The sequence below is a fragment of the Alosa alosa genome, chromosome 13 (assembly GCF_017589495.1).
Source record: "Alosa alosa isolate M-15738 ecotype Scorff River chromosome 13, AALO_Geno_1.1, whole genome shotgun sequence".
Lineage (NCBI taxonomy): Eukaryota > Metazoa > Chordata > Actinopteri > Clupeiformes > Clupeidae > Alosa > Alosa alosa.
Window position 1 is genome coordinate 12,138,317 of NC_063201.1, and position 24,714 is coordinate 12,163,030.

The following is a 24,714-nucleotide window of genomic DNA, read 5'->3' on the forward strand; positions in this document are numbered from 1 at the left end:
ACAAATCCATCTTCAAACTGAAGGGGTCATTTAAGGGAACATCGAGTATAGGCTGACAATGCAGCCCTGTACAGCCAGAAGCATCTGCAGAAAAAACATCTGGAGGAGTGAGACAGACAGAAGGACTACAGGGGGGGATCAGGGCCATATGTCTCTCTCACACACACACACACACACACACACACACACACACACACAAAATGACATACCACATACTGCAAACAAGAGTATATTCAAAACTGGGGAAGGGGGTGCTGGGATGGAACTGGGATGGACTGAAGTTTGAAGTGTGTGTGTGTGTGTGTGTGTGTGTGTGTGCGCGCATGTGAAGGGTTTCTTGGATAGGGACTCGGTGTAAACTAGGCGTGATGGGGAAGCATATAGATACACTCCGCATCTGGGGCTGCTACAAGGTAAACAACGTTCATAAAGCCATCTGCCGTGTGTGTGTGTGTGTGTGTGTGTGTGTGTGTGTGTGGTGACTAGCGCAAGCATATGGAAAAGCAGATTTTTCCTTTCCCTGCAGCAGTCGGTGGAGGCAAATGCAGGCTGCCTGTGTGGCTGTGTGCACGCTTGAGTGTCTCTGAATGTGTGTGTGTGTGTGTGTGTGTGTGTGTGTGTGTGTGATGCTCAGCACCACCACCTGGTTCTCCTCCCTACTCTCCAAGCGCAGCCTGCCTGCACTCGGCCACCCAATCTGGGCTGCACTGACACTGTGGAGCCCACGTCCCCAGGGCGCGCAAAAGCATGGCACTGCCACTGCCTGACGCGCCTCTTCCAAGACTGACACACACACACACACACACACACACACACACTCCAGAGAAAATCACATGCATGCACCCACAAAAATATACACAACCCTGGCACGTACGCACAGGTCTAAAGTTCGATTGTAGAATGTTAGTGTCAGAATGACAGTTATTTAAACAGCATTGTGCTATTTCTTCTATTTTAGTGTGCTGTATGAACGGGTACAAGGAGCTGAAAACGTGGTGGCCAAATATGAAGCCGCTCTCTCTCACACACAAATACACACTGCAGACCAAGGGGACGGCTATCCCCCATACTGCACATTACAGGCAGTCATGAGGAAGGCCAAGCAACACCAAATCTCTCCTTCATTCGTTAATTTGTTGGGACCATGGGGCATGAAAAGTACGCTTTCTTACCATCTGAGGCCAAGACAACTGTGCGCATGCACACACACACACAGACACACACACACCAACGGAGGGGTGGAGGCAGGACAGAGAGGCCAATGGGAGCTCAAATGTCGCATCTCTCCTCTGTTTAACTGTGCACTCTGTATCCTGCATGGTCTACACTGCACTGACCACTGACTAAACACATCACAGCTCCTCTAGAGTGAACTGGACATTTGACTTACTGTATTAGATGGAACAAATCACAACCCACCGATGTACTGAATGAAATCTAATTAACCAACATAAGCATCTGCTTTTTACTGTCTTCAATCTGATATTTCCTCTTCAGGTACCTCTGCCTGAGAAATCCCCTTCAGGACCTTTTTTGTTTGAGGAGAAAAATAATCTTCACCAACGTGAGGAATTTTCTTTTGTCCTCTGGCTCAGTATAAAAAGATAAGCATGTTCCCCAATCCTCTTTACTCCTGCTCTCCTATCTGGGAGCATTGTATGAATCTGATCAAGTAATTTGGGGATGACCATGAAGAGGAAACTAAACGCAGTGAAAACATAAACAAGTTGGAGGGACGTTACAAATCGATAGAAGAGAGAGAGAGAGAGAGAGAGAGAGAGAGAGAGAGAGAGAGAGAGAGAGAGCGAGAGAGAGAAAGCAATAGCAATAGAGAGAGAGAGACATTTTTTTTTTTAAAGTCCTGATGCCTATTCAGGGCAAAGATTTTAATTTCCTCCACAAAAGCCCTACAGCTGTGTTTCCAGCCTAGGTTGAGGTCAAGTCGTCTTTCACTGGCGCTGGTGCTCGAGCAGAAAGCCTTCTTGCCGAGAGCCCAGTTAATAGACCTCTTTTCTTCCCCGAGCTGTTGTTGGACAAAACTATTATGCATTCGGAGAAATTCTTACTGGGGTTCCTTTGTACTCAAACCTATGATGTGAGGTGGGTGGGGGAGTGGAGGAGGTAGCTTGTGTGTGTGTGTGGGGTGGGGGGGATTACAACAACAGGCCTCCCTCAACACACAAAAAAAAAAAGTTTTTAAAAAAACCTATTGGCCTTCAAGCTGAAATCCAATTTCACCTGCTAGGAGCCTGCAGAGCTCCCGGCGTAGCGGCAACAATGGCCTCCCATTCCGTTCCTATTTAGCCAGCCAGGCCGCAAACAATCTACCGGGAAGAATGCCGACAGGTAATTGAAAGACTCAGAAGAGAAAAGATTTTGGTTCCAGATATGTGACTGCCTGTGTGTCTGAGAAACCCATAGGTAAGCGCCACACGTGTGTAGGTGGAGGACAGAGGTGAGTGGTGTCTTTGTTTGTGTGTTTGTGTGTGTGTGTGTGTGTGTGTGACCATAGGTGAATGGCTAGTTTGTGTGTGTGTGTGTGTGTAAAGTATGTGCAATAGGTGAATGGAGAGCATGTGTGTGTGTGTGTGTGTGGCCATAGGTGAGGGGTGTGTGTCACCATAAGGTAAGTAGAGAGTGTGTGTGTGTGTGTGTGTGTGTGTGTGTGTGTGTGTGTGTGTGTGTGTGTGTGTGTGTGTGTGTGTGTGAGTGAGTGAGTGTGAGTGTGAGTGTGAGAGAGAGAGAGAGAGACTGTACTCTGAAGACGCGTCTCTCCTTCATGAGAGCGGGCTGCAGCTGCATGCGCCTGCCTGATCCTGCTTGCTGGAACTCATATCCCACAAGCCCAAACCAACACACACACACACACACACACACACACACACACACACACACACACACACACACACACACACACACAGAGAGAGAGAGAGGAGCTGAACGCAGGAGGATCCGTACAGCACACAGCTGCTCGCATTCTTCAGGGAACCCAGTCGCGCAGCGTCACTCAAGCGCCTAATGGTATTAATGAGGGCATCCAGGCGGCAGTAACGCAACTGGAGCATCACTGCTGCTGCAGCATAGGACACAGGACTGGACACACACACACACACACACACACACACACACAGTGTGTGTGTTGTCAGTAATACAACTGGAGCATCACTGCTGCTGCAGCATGGGCTGGCAGACAAACACACACACACAGACACACACACACAGACACACACAATGAAACATCGCACTGAGCAGGAGGGACAGTGATGGGACATAAAAGGCTAGGCAGAGCTCTGAAATTTGGACACAGCTCTGAAACTGGACAGGGCATAGGCCAGGCCTTGGACAGAACCGAGACAGGATGGATGGAACACAGGGCACAGAACAGAACCTTGGTCAGTGACAGGACCAGTGACTAAGGTATGAGAAGACAGGGAGAAGAACGGGACAGGACAAGGGTTCTGGACATGGACATAGCTGGCGAACTAGACAGGATATAAGCCCTTGACAGGACTGGTGTGGTACTGATAGGACACAAATTGTAGCAATGAACGTGTGTAGTCTGCACAACGCAGAGAGGATTACCATGCCACACTCTCCTTGTGCTTGTTCGGAGGTGTCCAAACCTTGAAACCCGTCAAGCACTTGACGCACACACTATCAATCGTTAATGGTGCTGCAAAATGGATATGCAAATGATTATACACCATGCAAGCTGCTGAAGACACACACACTCACTCATGCCGAGCTCTTGTCGTCTATTTCGGCCATGTCTGGCATCCAATGTTGGAGAGGAAGCAGCTGAAGTTGCTAAGAATTGTAACCTTCCATCGAATGTGTCAACGCTTAGAAGAGAGTCTTCCATGTTGACAAGGCTAAGCATCCTTTTTTAAAAGGATAAAAGTGTTTGCTTTCAGCTCCAACGTCCATATGCCTTGGCTTGGTCTATGCTACTATGTTTGGTGTCAAATAATCAGCCAGTCAGCACCACACATTCAGGCTTTTCTTTTCTGTTCATTGGTAGTCCTTGGCCATCTTTTGATACTGACTCGGAGGCCAATTAGAAGTCCCCCTGAAGTTGTGTGTGGTGTGATGTGAATCCTTGTGCCGCCATGTCTTGTAACCTTGTAAATATTCTTTCACAGCCATTGTGAAACCTTGTCTTATCTGTGACCTTGGGAGAGACCTTCTGGGTGTGACCTTCACCTGCATCAAAATGTGTCACGCAGTGCTCAAACACTGCGTGTCTAAAAAAAAACAACCCATGTCAAATAAAAGATAAACAACATAAACTCTGTCTTCTTCACAGCAACTCGAAGCTCCATAGAACTCTACAAATCTGCCATATGAATCAAGTTGCAGTAAATGGTTCTTTCCAAGCAAACGAAGACGAAAAGGGACCCACAACACTTATGCTACTTTAAAATCAATAAAAGTCAAGTGATTTTTGTCCTGTACAGTCTGTAAAGCTTCATTGTTAGTTTGTGGTGCTCTAAATTCATTTGGTTTGATTTTACAGTACCAGTGTTTCCATACACTACTCACAAAACGTTAGGGATATCTGGCTTTTGGGTGAAATTTAACATTTCAGTACAGAAAGTACTGAACTGTTGGACATGCACATTCAAAAGTTTAAAAGTTTAGTCACAGACCTGCCAACCTTGAAGATTTTTGATTAGCACCTCGAGCCGAGAAAAACAAATTGCTCACGTCGGCTTTCAAGCATGCAGCCAAAAACAGACATAGCCATACTCACAAGACACATTTTGGATAGCAACCCATCTTTAATGTCGAATATCTATCTAAATGTGATTCAATGTGTTCCTGAAAGTGCAAACTGAATCTTTAACAGTAGCTCTATAATGTTGACAATCTGTTTTAGAGCCTAATAATCCTGACCTATGAAAAACACTTGTGTTGATAGGGACTGATGTGGATATGTTGTCCATTTTGTTATATGTGGCCTCTATTCAATCATTACATCTATATCATCTATACAATCACTTGTTAAACTCACCTCGTCAAGTCTTTCATTTAACCCACCGTTGAATGAAGAAAAAATGACATATAGAGAGACCACTATGCTTTGCCTGTTATTCTCACTTGTCACTTTCTCTCTGCATCTCATCCTCGCATGAAATAGATTTGCGGGAGACTGTATAAGTATAAGTATAGTATATATACTCTTTTGATCCCGTGAGGGAAATTTGGTCTCTGCATTTATCCCAATCCGTGAATTAGTGAAACACACTCAGCACACAGTGAGGTGAAGCACACACTAATCCCGGCGCAGTGAGCTGCCTACAACAACAGCGGCGTGTTGGCTCGGGAAGCAGTGAGGGGTTAGGTGCCTTGCTCAAGGGCACTTCAGCCGTGCCTACTGGTCGGGGTTCGAACCGGCAACCCTCCGGTTACAAATCCGAAGCACTAACCAGTAGAACACGAAGCACGAACCTGTAAAACTTAACTTTGGGCAACACTATTCTTTTTATATACACTACACCTTTAGATAGACAGTGTTATGTTATGCCTGGCACCAAACGTGCACACCAATGCCTGGCACCAAAGACCACATTCTGTCTACCTCCCGACACACTCAAACAGCAAGGGGGTCAATACATTACATCAATTAATATCTGTCACTGTATCTCACAAGGTATGCTTGTTGACACACTAAACATCTTACAATACATGTTAAACACAGAAGTAGATGCTTGTTTAACGAAGTCAGGACCAATAGACTTGGCCACTGGGGGGTGACGCTGAGCCACAAGAGGTGCTCTCACATGTGATTTTCTGCTCAGGTTTTTGTCTGTTGTTACATAATATAAAGGTCAACCAAGAAAAATGTCTTCAGCATAACTCTAAGGTAACGGTCAGACAGCGCTTTGCTGCTCATAAAACAGGAGGTGCACTATGTTTTCATAAAAATGCGGGCGCTTTTTCGCTTGGAGCTGAACTTTTTTCGAGGCGCTCAGGACGCCTCCGCAAAAACGCAAGGCGCAGCAGGCGCAAAAAATGCAAGGCGCTCTGGGAGCATAAGCAGCGCGCAAAAGGCTTACTGCCAATTGGGAGTTGGTCAATATAGAAATATCTCAAACATCAGCAGAAACATATTTCTAACCTAGAAGCATCAATTTCTAATGAATCTAACTTTAAAATCAGTCACAAATAGCAAAGCCTCACCTGTGGTTGCCTTCACAGAGTGCTTCTGAAGGAAGTCTAACGTCTGTGCCAAGGCCTTCTTGTTGCAGTGAGTGGACAGCTCTTCATTACATTCAAAACACCTGGAGGAATACATCTAAAGCATTAATGGCAATGGCATGTGTAATCTGAGACAGACCTGTCTTTTAATAGCTCAAGCTGTAGTATAGATCATCATCAAATCAAGCACTTGCTCTGCAAATGATTCACCATGCAGTATTTACTAATAACTCAAATTCCTTCAAGTGGTGAGTGAGAATAATGTATACTAGGTGGACTTACCAATTAAACCACATTTCTTTCAATTAATCAGTGACATTCTAACAATAACTTTCTTTCTCAAAGTGCTGAGAAGATTTTCATTCACAGTCCTCGTAGACAGAAAAACCAACTGCCAACTGAACATCTCAGAATCTCATGACTGGAGTTAGCAAGTGATTGGTGCAAGACGCTGCCCATCATCAGGCGGAGGCGAGGAGGGCGGGTTCTCACCAGGCCTTCCAGGTACTGAGGCTGATGGTGATGCAGTGGGCCTCGGGGTGAGGACTCTGCTGGTGCTTGGTGGAGTGCTGGCTCTCTGATTGGTTACAGCCCTGGAAGAGACCCAAAAAAGAAGCACACAGGTAAGAGATACGATGAGGAATTACCCTGCGCGTTCTGGAAGTCCCTTCAGTCAGGGTCAGTCAGGGTCACAGAGGCTGCTGTCATAATTAATATATGAAAATCACAAAGACACAGTTATAGAAGCAAGCGTGGGGGAGGGAGACAGAGTGAGAAAAAGCTAAGACAGAGAGACAGTCAGCTAAGACAGAGAGACAGTCAGAGGTGGAGCACATTTCTGCTTTCAAAGCATATCACATTTTGCTGCTCTTTACAGCTACATGATATCCCAAAGACCATGACATTGTCAATGTGTGTGTGTGTGTAGGTCTGTGTGTCTGTGTGAGTGTGTGTGTGACACTAGCTCACCTGAAAGCCACACTTGAGGCACACAAGGATGTCATGGGATCCAGCGGCCTCCCCTTCGTTCAAGTTCCTCTCCCGTAAGCAGTCGGCGCACACAGACCACACGCTGCCCGTCACAGCCTTCTTCACCGCGCCTAGGTCCACCGCCTTGCTGACGTGCTGACACATGAGGCCTGCACACGGGGACACACACAGAGGACGCGTCCCCCATATCACTAAACGGCTCCTACTGACACTAATACCATAGCAGTAAAGATACGACGAGGCAGAGGCAGCTTCAACAAACGGCACACCGGCCTGCTTCTTTGACATTGTTTTGCAATGATGTCTCCCGGCAAGGCGAATCATTTTGCCCCGCGCAGCAAGGGGTACTATTCCACTTACCACCAACTTCGTCCGAGGACTCCTCATCCCGAGGTTTCTTCGGCTTGCTGGTCCGCTTCGTCATATCAGCGGACTTTAAAGAGAAAGGGTCTTTGAGCCGCATCTGTCTGTCAATGGACAAAGATTGCGTAAGTTGATGCAAACAGATTGATACAAGGCACTCTTCTTTAAATGTAAAAAGCTTTAATACTAGGCTAGTTCATATTCAAACAGATAAAAACATGGCAACATGTTTTGGCCGACATGGCCCTGAACAGGACAAAACAGTTGTGTGAGAGTTCTTCACAGACACTTTAAGAAGCATGGCTAGAGCCTGTGAGAGCTAGGTTGCATGGGTTGCAATTTGCATGTGTTAGAATAGCTAAATAAAGAACAGTTTCAGGGCAAGATCTGAATATAACCCACAGCCTTTAGGGAATTTAAGGAAAACATCTCAGAACCTTTGAGCCTCACTATACATCTCTCTTGCTCTCTCTCTCTCTGCAGTGAGAACAGCCCATGTATAACTTGCACTTGTCTTTAAGCGGATAATTAACGGATAATACTGACGATGGCACATGTTGTCCCATAACATCTATTGAATTATGAAAACTAGGATAGAGAACATTAGTAGCTCAACTAAGTCATCTACTGCCAGGAAGCAACCTACGACTCTGGACTGATGCTGAACTAACATGAACATAGCAGATGTGCGTTTGGCCGTCCTGTCAAAGCTGTCATTTGAACATGACCTTTAGGCTAACCTACGTGACACTCCCTTATCAGCGTATTTCATCCTATGGAATAATCACGGGCATTGTGGATTTATGTAACTTTCCGATTTGTTTAAAAGAGAAGCTAAGCTAAACATTCTTGTTTTGTGGCGTACAGATATGTAAAACGTCTTAAGTAGTTTTCTGAACTCAAAATTAGAGCAAGAGGGACTTTTGCATACTTATAAGCCTATTAGTCAGCCAATGCATATACTAGCTTTTACAGTAAATTATCCCATTAACGTTCAGACATTCATTAGTGCTACACCGGGTGAACAACAACCCATAGACCTTAACGTTAACTAATGTTACAGAGGCCAGTATAAAGAGCAATAATGACGGCGCCGGTCCATAACTGCTTCTTAGTTTATTAGGCCATTCTTAAGCAAACGGACAGTTTGATAGAGCTAATTAATAAGACAACTCACCCCTTTTGCAGTTCTGCTCTGTCCTGGCTAACTAAGTTAGCTAGCAAATGGGTAACTGGTTCACACTTGCATACAACCCAACGCGAAGCTAACTGTGACCCCTGTTCTGATCAGCAAACTGTTAGGAGTACAATCCACGGTTTATGGAAAAGCAACAATGTTTTTTAAGCTTAAATCACACATTCTTCAGGTTACATAGTTGAGAACAATTCGATACCATTATAACCACAGTAAGTCACATGTTCCCTTTGCTGAAGTCAACATTTGACGCACTACGGTATCCAATTAAGGTCAAACCCTATTCGAGAAATTTGCGATTGCAAAATAAAGGCTTGCGTCAATTGCTGTTTTACATTATGTACATTTTGCAGTCGTACACGTATGATCACATTCAGGTGCTGTTTCAGATGTAACTTAACCATGTCATTTGTGAAACTGAGCATGACAGCCATAACTATTGCATTACTGATAAATGTACATTAAACACAGCATGTTGAATTACTACTGAATTCCGTACCCTCGGCTCTAAACTGCTGGTACATTTTCTCGCTGATTAGTATTTGCAGCATATTTCAGAGGAATAGTAATTTCGAAGTCCATTGAACGCTTTGCAGAAGAGCGTGCTAAATGCACCTGCAACTTCTCTGACTTGCATGATCCTCGTCGTGTTCCGTAGATGCATTCCCACGCAAACGCGAACTGACCTGACCCCTGCATAACATCACTGTGCTACACAGCGGGGCTAGTTAGCTAGTGGCAGTGTTAACTTTTCCCGTACGTGCCGAAAAACTGTGTTGTGGCTATACTAATTTAGAGGTTGAGATTGCCCCGGTCATGGCTTTGAACAGCTGCTTGAAAGTGTCAAGAATTATTCCGCGTGTCTTATACAGAAATGTCATTCCTCTGGCTTGCGCCACAAGAACACTGACGAACTCTCTCGGAACACATTTCCAATTTGTACAATGTGAGTGTAACGTTGAAGGTGCTTTCATTTGGCACCACCCAAGTAACCATAACATGTTGGGTCATAGACATGAAATAAGACACCATGAGACCTTTTTTGTCAATGCGATTTACCAGAGAAACGTCCCTGAAATCGTTATTGCGTACTCGGCTAACTTAACATTGCTTAGTGAAACTCAGCAAAGTCAGTAACATGATGAAATGCAGTGTGACGTTAAATAGCCATGTCTGACAGCTAATCCACTGCAGGGAGTCAAGGATATTGTTGACGTATAAAGTTTTTTGTTTGATTTACAGATACGCCCGCTTTGACCTGCAGGGGAACGATTCAATGGCGTAACTTCAGTTCTTCCAAAGGGACCGATGTGTCTTATGAGCAACTGAAACAGTTGCTTGCTGCAGGAACAGCTTCAGTGATCGACGTGCGTGAGCCATGGGAACTCAGGGAATATGGAAACATTCCAGGATCAATGAACGTGCCTTGTAAGTCTGTCTTCGGTGTTACAAAGATTTCGTAGGCTACTTGCAAGAATACAGTGGATAGCCATGGCTATTATCAGTTCTTCACTTTGGAATTCTAAGGTTCTTTCTGACATGTATTATAGTTATACACATATTCCTGCAGCAACATGTTATTTACATTGTGTGGGGTGTTTCTTGAAGTTACGTGCATTTTTGGACTAACAATAAACTACAATAACAAAAAGTTCCACACACCAGTTTGAATGGAACACAATATATTGAATTGTTCAAGGCACCCAAAGCGTTTCACATGAAGGGGGAGCCTCACCAACCACCAGCACCAAATGCAAGACAGCCATGCATCAGAATGCTCACCACACACCAGCTTGAGGTGGAGACTGAGAGTAATGGGATGTATGAGCCAAGTATAAGTATACTCTTTTGATCCCGTGAGGGAAATTTGGTCTCTGCATTTATCCCAATCAGTGAATTAGTGAAACACACTCAGCACACAGTGAAGTGAAGCACACACTAATCCCTGCTACAACAGCAGCGCTCGGGGAGCAGTGAGGGGTTAGGTGCCTTGCTCAAGGGCACTTCAGCCGTGCCTACTGGTCGGGGTTTGAACCGGCAACTCTCCGGTCACAAGTCCGAAGCGCTAACCAGTAGGCCACGGCTGCCCCCAAGTGGGTGATGAATGAGCCACATTGAAGAGAGCCAGGTTAGGAATTTAACCAGAATCATGAGTTATTTGACCAGAGCTCAATATCTCAGAACTACTCAGAACGCAGATAGAACCTTCTAATTCCAAGACTAATTATTTAAATCTCAGGCCTACCTACAGTTTTGTTAATTATGTTATGACTGCTATTTGTCATCTACGCTACAGTGGGGCAGGTGAGCAATGCCCTACAGCTCAAGCCAGAGGATTTCAAGGAGAAGTACGGAGGGAACATGCCCTCTCAGGCGGGGAACATAGTATTCACCTGTCTGGCAGGAGTGAGGAGCAAAACTGCCTTGGACGCGGCGGCCTCTCTGGGCTATTCAAAGTAGGTCTTATTATGAAAAAAATATAGCAACAATCAGTGACATTCAGAATGGACACAGGAAATGTGGTGTGATTCATGTTGTAGTGTGTAATAGTGTATGCAATATTAATGAGTAGACTACTTCCCACAAAGAAATAACCTGATGATTTTGACTCAAACAGGATCAATCTGTGTAACCTGATGATTTTGACTGAATCAGGATCAATCAGATTGATCCCTATTCATTAAAAATTATCAGTTTGTTTCTTTATGGGAAATAGCAAATCTTTAGTCATAGTGACATTTTACAATGATCTCTAGTCAAAGTTATGGTTTCAACTTTCTTTTAAGGTCATTTTAACCAAGTCGGTAATTTCCATGTGTGCCTTCTCTTTTTCAGTGTTCAACACTATCCAGGGGGTTGGCAGGACTGGGCAAAACATGAAATTTTACAAACCAAAGAATGATCCCCTGGATGGCTTTGTGGTTGAAACCTTTCCGAAATCATGTCTCACAAACTTGACTTTTCATATTCTTTTTACAATGTGGCATGTAGCCACCAGGCCTATTTCAGAGATATGACAATTGTAAACAAATAATTGTACTCTGTGACTGAATAACTAGGCTTATAATGCAACCGCAAGACACCCTGTCACCTGAATGTCTGGGAGTAAAAAAACACTTGTCCTGCCTGTATTTACTGAGGATTGAAAGGTGGGCATCTTTGAGGCTTTGAAGTTGCAGGTTTAAATTGAAACCTCTATGAAGAAAGGGCTTCTGGCAGTTTGCAAGCTTATACAGGATTTGTTAACCCAGACTTGACCTTTGACCCTTGAACCTTCTATTGTAGTTGATGCGTATACACATAAATAATGAATGAGATTTCAGTCATTTCAACAATTTTTAATCTCTGTATTCTACAGTCCATGTCAGACATTCAACGAAATATTTTGCCAATAGATCTGGTGCTATAGTCATCAGCATGCAATCATATGAATGAGTTAATTTCACATAATTTTGTATTCTTCTGAATAAAAAGGGACATTTTAAAGCTCCATTTGCATTAGCGTTTTCTTTACTGAATTGATCATAAAGTCATAACAAGATGAAGTGAATATTTTAGTTCTTATTTAAAACTCTTATCATGGTGACTTCTCATTTCAGTTCTTTTTTGCGTTATAGCTTTGGCTGACATCCTGACCTATTAGTTATGAGATTGCAAATAACTAAGAGAGATGATTGATTGATGATAACACCATTGAAAGTCAAAAATGTTTGAAAATGCATGCCTGAACTATGTTTGAATGGAAGATCCATCGTAATCTTTTTTTATACAAAGGCACTTGTGCTTGATAACAGCCCAACAGTTAGCAGTGGAACACTTGGCTCTGTGCATGACGGGTCATTTGTTATGCCCTAATTGCAATAACTCACGGCATTTCTTCACCACAACACTACAAGCTGGCCTCCCCCCACCCCCCTCACCATCAGCACGTTCCACTGTCATGTCTGATGGATGGGTGGCAGTGGTTCAGACAGCATGTGGCTCTAAACATGGGGCTCAGGGCTCCGTGCTAAAATCTGCGACAGGTCAGACACCACTCTGCTTGGTAGTGCACAGAGTTTGTTTGTTCTTATGCGATGCATTAGAAAAGTGGTTCTCAAACTGTGGTACACGGACTCTCTCTAGTGGTACTCCGGGAGTCTCCAAGATGTTTTTTCATAAAGACGAAATAATCAATTCATATCAAAATATATAATAAAAAATCCTTAACCACACAATCACTGAAGTTAAATTTAAACTAGTTTTTCATCTTTCAGAAAAATTACACAAAACAGTAGCCTATGTTCAATGTAAAATATGTAGTTAAATTGGCCAATGCTACTGTATTTTAATGCAGGTCATAAAGGTGGTATTGGAGAGAGACAATAGTTTTCTGAGGTGAAACTCATTGTGAAAGGTTTGATAACCACAGCATTAGACCATTAGGCCCAGTTCAGGCCCATATGGCAGGCTGATAGCCATAGGAGATTACAAATTGAACAGCCAAATCACCCTGTGCACCAAATAGCTGTGGCAGCACATAGCAAATGCATTTCTCATTCCATTAATTTAGAAAGGTTACACTTAATGCATATTTGCTGATTTAGTCATATGGATGACGCTTGTATGATCATCTATGAGTTTTGTAAGAGGCAAAGCTTTCTGTTCATCAAATGCACTAAGATTCAATAAAAGTAAAATAGCTGAATGGTATTTAGCAGACACTTTTATTCAAAGTGACACAGACTCGAGACAGCAGATTCACTTCTATGCGTGGAATACATGTATTGTTCTTGGATTTTCCATTCCATTCCATATCTATATTGTTAATATTATAGTCAAATGGCAAAACTATCTTTGATCATCTTTTCAGTGCTATCCTAATCTGTTCCATTAGAGATTTCTACATTACTGTGGTGTTCAGTAAAACAGTTCAGACAGGCAAAGCTATCATTGAGGATTTTTTCAGTGTCAACTCTGTTACATTAAACTTCTCCACGTCTATTGGTATTGTAGAAATCTTTGTGGTGTGTTCATGTAATACACTTGATGTGAGGAGAAGCAGAGGTGGTGGCCACAGCTTGCTCTCCTAAGCCATGTGACAATGCGCTACGCCCCACTAAAGGCTGATTTATGCCTTTACAGAGTAATGATTTAATTTCAACTAAAAATAGCTGCAGCGGAGCTGCATCAGGCTCTGCACATGGATGAGTAATGCAGTGTAATGTAATGAGATTATGTGGGGACTAGGGTTGGTGAGCAAAATGGCGCCTCAGTGCCTGCGCTCATCTCTCCTTAGCTCACACCTCTGAGACACGCTGAACCCAGCCATCTCCCACATGCACGCTAGAGCCCCAGATATTTGGAAAGAATCTCGCAAAACAGATTTGATAAATTAGTCAATATCGCTGCCACTGTCGCTGAATGTCTGAAGGCCTATAGATGAAGGAGTCGGTGACAAGGCTCAGTATTACCAAATTTTGGATGAATGTAAACACCTGTCTGTATCCACAGTTGTATCTGTGAAATTATCATTATAAACAAAGAAATAAAGTCAGTACCTTTCTGACCAACAAAAAAATCTATGATTTCTGTGGGTCATTTCTGTAGGTATTGCTTTTTGAGGGACCTCTGCTACTGACAAGAGTGTAAAGTCTTGGGGTAATGATAAACTATCCATTACCAAGATAAGAACACCACAGACATAGTCTCGAGCGCTTTGTCTTTCCCCAGCTCAAGTGAATGACTTCTATTGTAACATTAAGTTCGCCCCAAATATGCATTTGTTTCTCATGTCATAACCATGAACTATTGACCCCTACATATTTATGCTAAATCCTACTCTGATACACCCGTCACCTCCTATCCCCCTTCTCCCTGATTCTCTCTGGCTCTCTCTGCCTATAGTGGACCCTCCTGGCTGTGACTTTCATACAATTAAAGTCTCCCTGTGCCCATCAAGGCTCATCACCTCATTGCTGAAGTTACTACTTAATGGCCCCCGATGCCTGGCGGTGTTTCAGCTCATCAGTCTCCCGGCGGGCCCCTGGCAGAAGGCTCTGTGGTGGGACGGGCGCTGTGGTGCTGAGGTTCGACATTCCAGAGGTGCTGGCTCATGCTCAGGGCTGGGTCGCCGCTCGGGGTATAAGAAGGGTGCTGAGAGAGCCGATGAGACAGCAGTACTCAGCAGCCCAGATCTCCTCATCCAAAGCAACCACCTCCAGGAGGGAGAGACACCGAGAGAGAAAGCTCCAGAGCTCCGGACACACAGCAGCCAAGATGAGCCGCAGCCCAGAAAGGATCTCGTCGTATCGGAGACATTTCGAGGAATGCACCACCTCCTCGTCCTCCACCGCGCTCCAGGTGAGGGTGTCCAGCCCCTCGCCCTCCCGCCGGGATGCCCGCCAGCAGCGCGCCGCTAGCTACTCCCGCTCGGCCGCGGCCTCAGCTGCCAACGGCATGGCGATGGGACGCAGGGCCGTCTCCTCCTCCCGCAGGCCCCTGATGGCAAGGTGAGTTCCGCTCCGCTCCGCCCCGCCCTGAGGGGGAGCACAGGGATCCCTAGGATGAGACGGGTCATTTAGAGGTCGCAGATCCCCCCTGCATGCACAGTGTGCGGAGAATGCCCCATGGGCATAACACACACTACAGTATGCAGGGCGCTCTGGGGAAACTGGCAGATAGGTACATTTTCTTGCCCCATTTAGTTTGCCATGATGCTGTTTGACATGCAGGGCTAATGTGGTTTGTTAGGTCAAAGGAACACAGGGTTTCATTTTTAAGGCAAAATGTAATATTAATGTTGACAAACACGTCCAAATACCTAAAAATATATCTAAATTTGATTGGTCTGAGTACCATTTAACATCTTTTCATTTATTTCTGGCTTGACTAGTCACAGGAGCTGTACTATCCTTACTGCAATTAAAACTTCTAAAGACAATGTTTTGTTTCACAGAAAAGTGAGTATTAAGTATTGTAAGTAGGCCTATTACAAAATAAATTGCTTAGTTGCAAGAGATCACAAATAGTAGCTGTCTAAACTGTATAATCTATCCAAGTCCAAAAGCATTATGTTCTCAAACTTAAAATGAATTATTATGAATTAATATTGTCGGATTGTAGGATAGCTGCCTAATTTGCTTATGAAAGTCAATCTGACTACATGAACAATTCAAATACCCCTGTATACTCAATTAACTTTTGGTTTTGTCAACGAACGCGATTCATATCATATCATGCTCCGGTAATAACGAAGTCACTGTCATGCATGTGTTAAACTGTAGCAGTGCAAGCATGGGCACCGTTTGTGTGGGCGCCAGCGGAGAAGCGATAGATCTGGACGCAGCTGCCGCCGAGAATCAGGAATTCCTCAGCACTCGCACCGGCCAGCGCAAGGAGATGGTCGTGCTGAACGACAGGCTGGCTGCATACATCGAGAAGGCAAGTGGATTCCACCTTTGCATTCATTTACACTACATTTGCTGTTAATGTACACCTAATGTCCAATTTGTTTTTCGAAAGTAGCCTACCATTATGGAATAAGAGATACTATCTAAACAATAGCGTATAAAAGACCAATACTCACAAATCACTAATTCATAGCATATTTGATTCTCCTGGAATCGAATCGCGTTTTCTAGGCCCGTCTTTGACAGAATTTGTCTGATTTGTTCACGCTTGAGTGTGCGGCACAGACTGGCTGCGTCTAAATGCGCCTTCTGGCTGCAAAGACGAAGCAGCGCATTACTTGCACTTCTTTGGGCATCGAGCATATTCGAGCATGTAGCGCTCTCACATAGGGACCATAATTTATGTGTCCTCTTGTCTCCAAAGGTTCGGTCACTGGAGCAGCAGAATAAGCTGCTGGAGACAGAAATCGAGGCCCTCCAGAACCGATTCATGAAACCCACGGGCCTGCGCATGCTGTATGAAGAGCAGCTGAAAGAGCTGAGGAAACTTGCAGATCAAATGAGAAGGCAGCGGGTATGTCTGATTAAGTTACACACATAGTTTAAGCCTACGTCCACTCATACAAATATGCATCGGATCATCACCCATAAATGACAGCCGCGTCAGCCGGTGTTTAATTAAAATCTCTCCACAAACACATACCTAATTGGTGACATATCTCTCTATTAATATATGGAGCATGTTCCAACTGCAGATGTTCTTATTGTTTTTTTTTTTCTTAAGGACCTGGCTGTTGCTGCCAAAGATGCCATGGCTGGACAGCTGGAGATGATAAAGGTCAAATATGAGGAGGCTGTGGAGCTGAGGAAGAAGGCCGAGATGGACATCGAGAGCTTCCGCCCTGTAAGCCAAGCACCTTTAATAATGTAATACTCTTAATTGATTTAATCAATTTAATACTCTGATATTGATATATCTCTGGCGTGGCTGACTTTCAACTATATGATTACAGGATGTTGACGCAGCCACCTCCGCGCGCATTGCTTTGGAGAAACAACTTGACAACCTGGAGGTCGAGATTGAGTTCCTGAAGAGAATTCAAAGAGAGGTACGTTCATTGATTCATTATCGATCTTATATAAAGTCACCAACATATATCTAGCCATGATTTTGCGGTTTCTGAATTATTATAGGCCTATATTGCTTGAAATGATGCAATTCATACAGGAAATCGAGGACCTCATGAAACAGATCTACGCTGCCCATGCCACCGCCCAAGACGCCTTCGCCCTCCCCGACCTCTCGGCTGCTCTGAAGCAGATTCAGAACGAGTATGACACCATCGCGGCAAAGAATCTACAGGTAGGCTTCGACATAAAAAAAGGTTCTATAAAAGGACATCAACCATTTACACTAAATTAATATACATTAATATATTGTAATTTAATGTGTATTTTTGTCTTTTTCAGGAAATGGACTCATGGTACAATTCAAAATTCGACGATATAAACAACAAATCCACCAAGCATGTGGACAGGATTCGTGGTGCCAGGGAGGAGATGGCAACGGCCAAAAAAGATGTATGCCTATGTTTGCCTTTCCTGTTGGATTCAAGCAAATCTCAAACGTTTTAAAACATATTTATTACAAGTTTAAAACAAGCACGTCATCATTTGATTGCTATAGCCTTGAATAGCCCTTCTATAATTCCAGATTCAAGGCAAGGAGCGAGACCTGGATGGTCTGAAGACTAAAAACGATGCTCTTGAAGCACAAATTCTTGAAGCTCAAGAGAGACACAAGAAAGAGCTGGAGGCTCTTCAGGTGAGTCCATATTACAGTTTGAATAGCTCAGATGATTAGATGAGCGCAGTTTATTTATTGACTACAAAATACTAGTCGGGGAAAATAATAATATTAATGATGATTCTAGGCCAGGATCGAGGCTCTTCAGTTGGAGCTGAAATCCACAAAGGGGAAAATTGCTCAGCTGCTGATGGAGTACCAGGACTTGCTCAATGTGAAGATGAGCCTGGAGATTGAGATCACAACATACAGGCATGTGACGTCCTGCAGTTGGTCTACACTAACACACAAATCATATTTCGCAACTTCCTAGATTAATATGGATCCTAAGCAAATTGATGTTAACCACATTAGAAGCTCCTGAGTTGGAGCAAGATTTAGGCTATATTTCACTATGAGTCATATCAGAGCTCCTTGGTTTCTCTACTTTTCTAATCTTTTTCCCTCTGACTTCTTTACATTTGATATATCTGCAAAGACTTTTGTAATCTTCGTAATAATGACACTGTGTTTTTCTTGCATAGGAAACTTATTGAAGGTGAGGACATGCGTATCACCAGCATAGTGCAGGGAATGATGGGCATGAGTGCCATCAGTGCTGGGATGAGCGGAGCCGGAGCCATGGGAGCTGGAATTGGGGCCGGAATGGGGGCTGGAGCAGGTGCTGGAATGGGAGTAGGGTCCGGAGCTGGAGCTGGAGCGGGAGTCGGTGCCGGAATGGGAGCTGGATTTAGGAATGGCCTGGCAGCCGGAATGGGAGTAGGGTCCGGAGCTGGAGCGGGAACTGGTGCCGGAATGGGAGCAGGAGCACAGCTGGGTGCTCTAGCCACTGGAATGGCTGCCCAGTTGGGAATGGCGGCCAGTGGTCTCGCTGCCGGAAGTAGTGGAGCGACCAATGGAAATGGAAGTCTTGGAGCCGGCCTGAGAAATGACGCCCACGGCGAGACCATCACCGCCTACTCTGAGGAGCAGGCAGTGGAGATGACCGAGAGGAAGACCGTCCTCATCAGGTAACCGTAACCAGAGGGCCAGAGCGCCAAACCCCAATCACATACTCACTAGGGTCTCATCTTAAACACATGGGGCTGAGGTCCTGTACAGGCATTAGACCTTAAATTAAACCATGGATTCAGCTTTAAGAAAACTTCAATGGAAATGTGTATTTAAAAACAACTTTTCAACTAGGACTAGGTGGGTGTGCTGACAATAATAAGATATTTGCAATCGGTTGAAATATTTTTCATTTGTTTTTCACATTTGTATTTCTGCCTTCTCTCAGAACAGTTAAAACCGATGACGACACACTTGAGAGTGACACACAGGAGCGCAGCTACATCATTGAGGGAGCCGCCGGCGAAGAAGAGGAATAGAGCGAGAGGGGCGACTGACCAGCCGGCCCTGTCCACTCACCCTTGACCTCACACTGGTGGCCTGGGATCTGGTCTTTGACCTTTGACCCGGACACAACACCATGAAGATGTCAACGTCTGCAAGATGCTTCTCCCTGCCTCTGTGTCTGTCCATCTCAAGTTGACTGAGGTTTTGTGAAGACATTCTGTGTGCCTTACTACTGCTTCCTATTGCAAAGATTAAATAAACGCTCTCAGCATCCAGTTCTCTTGTCTTGTCTTGTTGTTCATTTCAGTGGCATGACTGACTAGTATATCATGGGGTTTTTTATATGGTTTTATTGGGCCATATCCAACTGCTGGTAAATGTAAAAGTTCTCATAATATCACAATTATATTGTGATATATATATATATATAAATATCACAATATAATGATATTATGAGAACTTTTACATTTACCAGAAGTTAGATATATATTAATATATAAAATATACAGACTGAGACTGTGACTGAGGAACTAGAGACTGTGGAAATATATTTATTACATACATCTTATAAATTCCATCTTGTGTTGCAACTCTCTATTTGCATTATATGTTTTATATATTTTCTCTCTTTCTCCCTCTCTCTCTCCCTCTTTCTCTCTCTCTTTCTTCCCCATTAGTGAAAGGCATGTTAATGTAGGTTGTGTGGATGACTTATAAAGCAGTGGAAAAACAAAGACAGGAATGAGCTGGAAGAGGAGAGAGAGAAAAGAAACTGAGCAGGCAAGACTGGTAGAGAAGGAGAGAGAGAGGAGAGAAAGACAGAGCAAGACAGAAAGAGAGAGAGAGAGAGAGAGCGATACCTGAGGCTGAGTCTGTCACCTTGACAGATCCTCCCGAGCCCATGGGGGAAGCCCCAGTCATCACGCCAGCATTCCGGTGCTGCAAAGTGAAGGCGCACAGGCGTTCCACGTCCCCATTCCATCCCCATCAGCAGCCCGTCTCGCCACGGCTGATCAGGAGTGATCGGACCGCCCTGGAACATGCTGAACACCCCAAGCACCCGCAGCACGCAGGGCGGAGGGGAGAGAGGTGGAGGAGAGGAGAGGTGGAGAGGAGAGGTGGGGAATAGGGGGAGAGAGAGGTGGAGGAGAGGAGAGGTGGGGAATAGGGGGAGAGAGAGGTGGAGGAGAGGAGAGGAGAGGTGGGGAATAGGGGGAGAGAGAGGTGGAGGAGAGGAGAGGTGGGGAATAGGGGAGAGAGGTGGAGAGGAGAGGTGGGGAATATGGGGAGAGGTGGAGGAGAGGAGAGGTGGCGAATAGGGGGAGAGAGGTGGAGGAGAGGAGAGGGGAGTATGTTGGAGGAGGGAAAGAGGTGTAAGGGCTGTGATGCTGAAGTAACATGCAGTCCTGTAACATTAGAAGAGTACGACCTGAGAGAGATGAATGTCTCTGTCATCAGTGGTGTTCGGGGCAGGAACATGGCATGGGTGGCAAATAGTCTTTACACTTTCTGTCCAAGTTATATCTTAAGATCGCAGCATGCTGATACACCACAAACTGCCTGATGCAATACGACCATGACTATGTCATTATGGCCTAAACTCCTTGCCTGGACACTTGATTTATAATGTAAACATCAAAGCATGTTTCCACACTATGCAAGGCTGCCGTGACACAGGTACAACTGCAAGCTGAAGAGGTTGAATTGATTTCAGATCAGGGCGATGCACATTTGAAGGGAAAGGATGTCAGGGGAGGAGGCATATGAGAATGATTCAGATATGTGGAGAAAGTGTGCCAGAGGTTAGAAAGAGAGCCAGCGAATCTGCTCACGGAGGAATAGATGTCTTTTGACAAGAGTTGTCTTGAATCGCTGAGAGGCTTACAGTCATATGCATGTCCATGTATGGGTATTTTGATGTGTGTGCATACAAAGTACTGTGTGTGTGTGTGTGTGTGTGTGTGTGTGTGTGTGTGTGTGTGTGTGTGTGTGTGTCCCTGACCTATGTTGGCAGGGTCTATAAAACATGACAGGCTCTCGTGATAGTTTAACACGTTGTGGCTGAAATGTAACGTGCATCCATAATGATGAAAGCACTTTTTAGTGGGCCAGCAAATTACTGGAGTACATTAGACTGGGCTACCAATGAGATGATACCGATTGAAACAATGCATTTATGGCATATGTATTTAATAGTTATAATAGCCAATACATGTGTCTATCTATCTAACTTCTATTATTAAAAATGAAAACCCAGTAAGCTATTTTTATCCCTGTGAGATCTGAAAACATGGGAGACTTGCAAAGGTGCAAGAAAACTGGAAGTGCAAGAATAAGAATGCCTTATTTAGTAAGAGTTAATGAAAAAACCTTTACTGAAATAAATGATTGTAAAATGTGAACTATGTGGTATATGTTAGTTAAACACTTCTAAGGTACAACAGTGCAGTTATTCCAGATTAATATTGCTATTGTATTACTATCACTTTCACTGTTTTTTCATGCAGTATTGTTGGAGAAGGCTGTTGTTCTTACTAAATACAGAAATCATATTGTATATTTGTATATGTATATATACAAATAATATAATGTATGTATTTAGTAGGCCCCAGTTAAAGTCAAAGTATTTAATATAGGCTGTACAAAGTATGTAAGACATACAGGTATTAGTTTCATGTGGTGTACATAATTGTGTGTGAGATCAGAAAATGTTTCTACATTCCTAATTATTATTATTATTATTATTATTATTATTATTATTATTATTATTAACAATATGATTATAAACAATCACTTTATTTGATTTTACGTCATCTTATATTCAATTACAAAGGAATTAACCTACGTCAATAAACAACTAATGCGGACAATTGACTTCTGCGGGCAAAGGTTTAAATAAATTCTGTCTGGAATTGCTGTGGCTTGCATCTCACCCCATTTTGAGTGATATTACTTTAAATTGACCATTAGGCCTACCGCAAATGAGACAGGAGCGCGCAGACGTCTCACAAGTTCATCAATAGCTGCACTGGCCTTTGTCTCCAGGTCATCATTTCCACAAGCTCATCCCACCCGATACTCGTGCTCAATTAGCCAGCTCAAGACCATCCTGTTTCTTAGCGGCGAGAGGACGCACCGGAGATTATCAAAACCCAGAACTGTCAATCCGCGACTCTAATGAGGAACAGCAAGGTCGTCTCTCAGCACTGATTGCCAATTTCATATCATTAGTTTGCATGTAGCCAGTCACTTAATGTGCTTTCGACCCTTACTTCACCAAGAATGACTGTCGGGAAGGACGTTAGCCAATAAATTCGGAAAGCGCATTATCGATATAATTAACAGGCATTAGGGTAAACCTTTCCGCGCCGTCTCCTTTCAGGAGCTTTACAGGATCCTGTCAAGCAATATTTTGCGTCTTGGTGTTGTTCTTGCTGCTTATCTTTTTTCCAAGGATTTATAGCAAAACACTTCAATTGTGTCTTTTTTGTAACTGGTGAGATAATTCAGAAATGAGTGAATAGCCTAGGATACAGGGGGAGAGCAGACGTTTAAACAGAAGGGATGAGGCCCGTTTATAGTCATAAGAAAATTACATTTGCCCATGTACATTTGCACATGTTGTCCCAGGTAGCCTACAGCTGCTCAAGGTCAGGTGGTCCAACAGAAGTGCATCTCATTGTCCTGCTTGAATCATTTCACCTTCATTTAGCTTTGTTGATAATAACAAAGGTCAGACTGTATACATCATTTTTTAAAACTGATTTAGCAGTTTTTATTGATTATCAATTGATTCAGCTCTGTTTTTTTTACCATTCCACCACAGATTACTGGACACTATAAGGAAATCTTTTACAAGCTGCTTTCCTTCAAGTATTGCATATATTCAAATATAAACAACACTATAAAATAGTTTGGTTTCTACCCTTGCTGATCTCAGGTATAAGAACAAAAAAATATAAGATGGCGATGGAGCAGACACCAATAATATGTATGCAACATATATAAGCAACATATATAAACAAAACACGAAACACTAAAATATGTCCTTAAGCTCTTCAACAAATGTATGGCTGGCAGAATCTTCAACGTTGATTGTTCAAGGACCCATTCTGGTAGAGAAATAAAAAGTACAAATGGAATAATAATGATCTGTCTACCCCCCTCCTCCAGAACCTGTCAGAAAAAAAGAAAAAAGAAACTCGCAGTGCTTTTCCCATCGTTCAGAGGAAACATCTAAAGAGCCAGTTGGACAGCTAAGAAAACTTGAGAATTTCTGTCAGTCTCTGCATATGGTTTAAGTGCCTTAAAAACAATTAGGCCCGGCTGACACACATCGCTATTCATTCCGATACCCATCTGAATACATTTGCCTAGAAATGAACTTCACAAATAGAGCTTGCGCTAAACGCGTTGGACAGCAGAGAGAATCGCCTAGACTGAGAGCTCATTATGAGGCGCTGGAGTGAGAAAAGGTATGAATTTATAAGGTACACCGAAACATTTCAATTCAGCCGAGTTTACACCCTATTATGCGCGCCTTTTCAGTCGAGACAAGTGGGGTTTAAGTTAGGGAAATTCAGTTCAAAAGGCAGCGTTAACTTTGTTTGGGCTTTGAATAGTGAGACGAAGTGGCTCTTTTCTTGCGAGGACATTTAAAAATGAGAGCACGCATGAGCAGCGTCGAATCAGTTGCCACTTATTTCGCCACTTTCTAATGCGATTTTGAATATTAGTCTGGGTTAAAATCCCGATCGTGTCATCTGGTGGAACTCCCATACAAGCATAATTACTATACAAATGCATCCGTAATGTCCCACCCGCATCCCCTATCTGCTGCGCAGCTGGTCGGTCTTTTTCAGAAGCTTGCACTTTCCCGCAGACAGCCATGGTAAAGCACATTAGGCTGCAAACCACACACACTCACACATAATGGCATTTGAATGAAACATATGGTTATGACTTTTAATCCGATTGTGAATATAGACAATGATTTGGAATCAAAATTAACATTTTTGACTATCAATATTTTCTTGGGTGATCTTAAGAACCGTTGGGTGGGGCAGGGGAGGGGGGGTCATGAAAGTATCTATTAGTAACTATTAGACTGTAGCTCATATGCTGGTGAAAGCAGTCTATTAAACATCTCACTCAATGGTTGTCATTCATTCTCAATGGTTGTCGGAGATACAAAATGAGAAAAGAAATAAAAAGAAAATGCAAATTATAAAACATAAAATAACCCATTTATGCATCATATTCAATGTAGGCTATGGCCTACTTACAACAAAACACGTATACAATCCGAGCTAAAAGCTGAGAACAGTAGCCTACATTGTGAGTCGAACAAAGATTTGGAAGAGCTTTTGCAAAAGGTTTATGGTTCGCGTAAAAAATGTGTTTTCCTGGGAGCTCTGGGATCCTTCACA

The 24,714-nt window shown here is 43.6% G+C and overlaps 3 protein-coding genes across 8 annotated transcripts in view; 2 read left to right on the forward strand and 1 right to left on the reverse strand.

The window, feature by feature from the left end:
* The window catches only part of usp45 (ubiquitin specific peptidase 45), a 46,748-nt gene extending 37,372 nt beyond the window's left edge, over nt 1-9,376 (reverse strand). For 2 of the 4 annotated variants that reach the window (XM_048260340.1, XM_048260337.1), the window contains exons 1-5: nt 8,732-8,988; nt 7,552-7,658; nt 7,171-7,340; nt 6,694-6,794; nt 6,184-6,284 (exon numbers count right to left, since the gene is read on the reverse strand). In XM_048260340.1, the coding sequence (XP_048116297.1) occupies nt 6,184-6,284; nt 6,694-6,794; nt 7,171-7,340; nt 7,552-7,654 (475 nt within the window). In that variant the 5' untranslated portion in view covers nt 7,655-7,658; nt 8,732-8,988. Of the gene's footprint in view, nt 1-6,183; nt 6,285-6,693; nt 6,795-7,170; nt 7,341-7,551; nt 7,659-8,731; nt 8,989-9,248 lie in introns of those variants that run through there. The other 2 variants (XM_048260338.1, XM_048260339.1) reach the window with 2 other exon arrangements.
* A 32-nt stretch (nt 9,377-9,408) lies between these two features.
* tstd3 (thiosulfate sulfurtransferase like domain containing 3) lies at nt 9,409-12,239 on the forward strand. The gene is made up of 4 exons (XM_048260341.1): nt 9,409-9,695; nt 9,992-10,177; nt 11,046-11,205; nt 11,585-12,239. The coding sequence occupies exons 1-4, from the start codon at nt 9,566-9,568 to the stop codon at nt 11,649-11,651; spliced, it is 543 nt and encodes a 180-aa protein (XP_048116298.1). The 5' UTR covers nt 9,409-9,565; the 3' UTR covers nt 11,652-12,239.
* A 2,642-nt stretch (nt 12,240-14,881) lies between these two features.
* On the forward strand, nt 14,882-19,560 carry LOC125305392 (glial fibrillary acidic protein-like). 3 transcript variants are annotated; one of them, XM_048260085.1, is made up of 11 exons: nt 14,882-15,240; nt 16,015-16,171; nt 16,565-16,714; nt 16,925-17,044; nt 17,154-17,249; nt 17,369-17,503; nt 17,611-17,721; nt 17,855-17,965; nt 18,075-18,199; nt 18,472-18,957; nt 19,227-19,560. In XM_048260085.1, exons 1-11 carry the CDS (start codon nt 14,897-14,899, stop codon nt 19,315-19,317), a joined length of 1,926 nt encoding a protein of 641 aa, XP_048116042.1. In that variant the 5' UTR covers nt 14,882-14,896; the 3' UTR covers nt 19,318-19,560. The 3 variants fall into 3 exon arrangements, with proteins under 3 accessions (XP_048116042.1, XP_048116044.1, XP_048116043.1); XM_048260087.1 differs by having other exon boundaries at nt 19,232-19,560; XM_048260086.1 differs by having other exon boundaries at nt 16,018-16,171.
* Nucleotides 19,561-24,714: the final 5,154 nt, after the last annotated feature.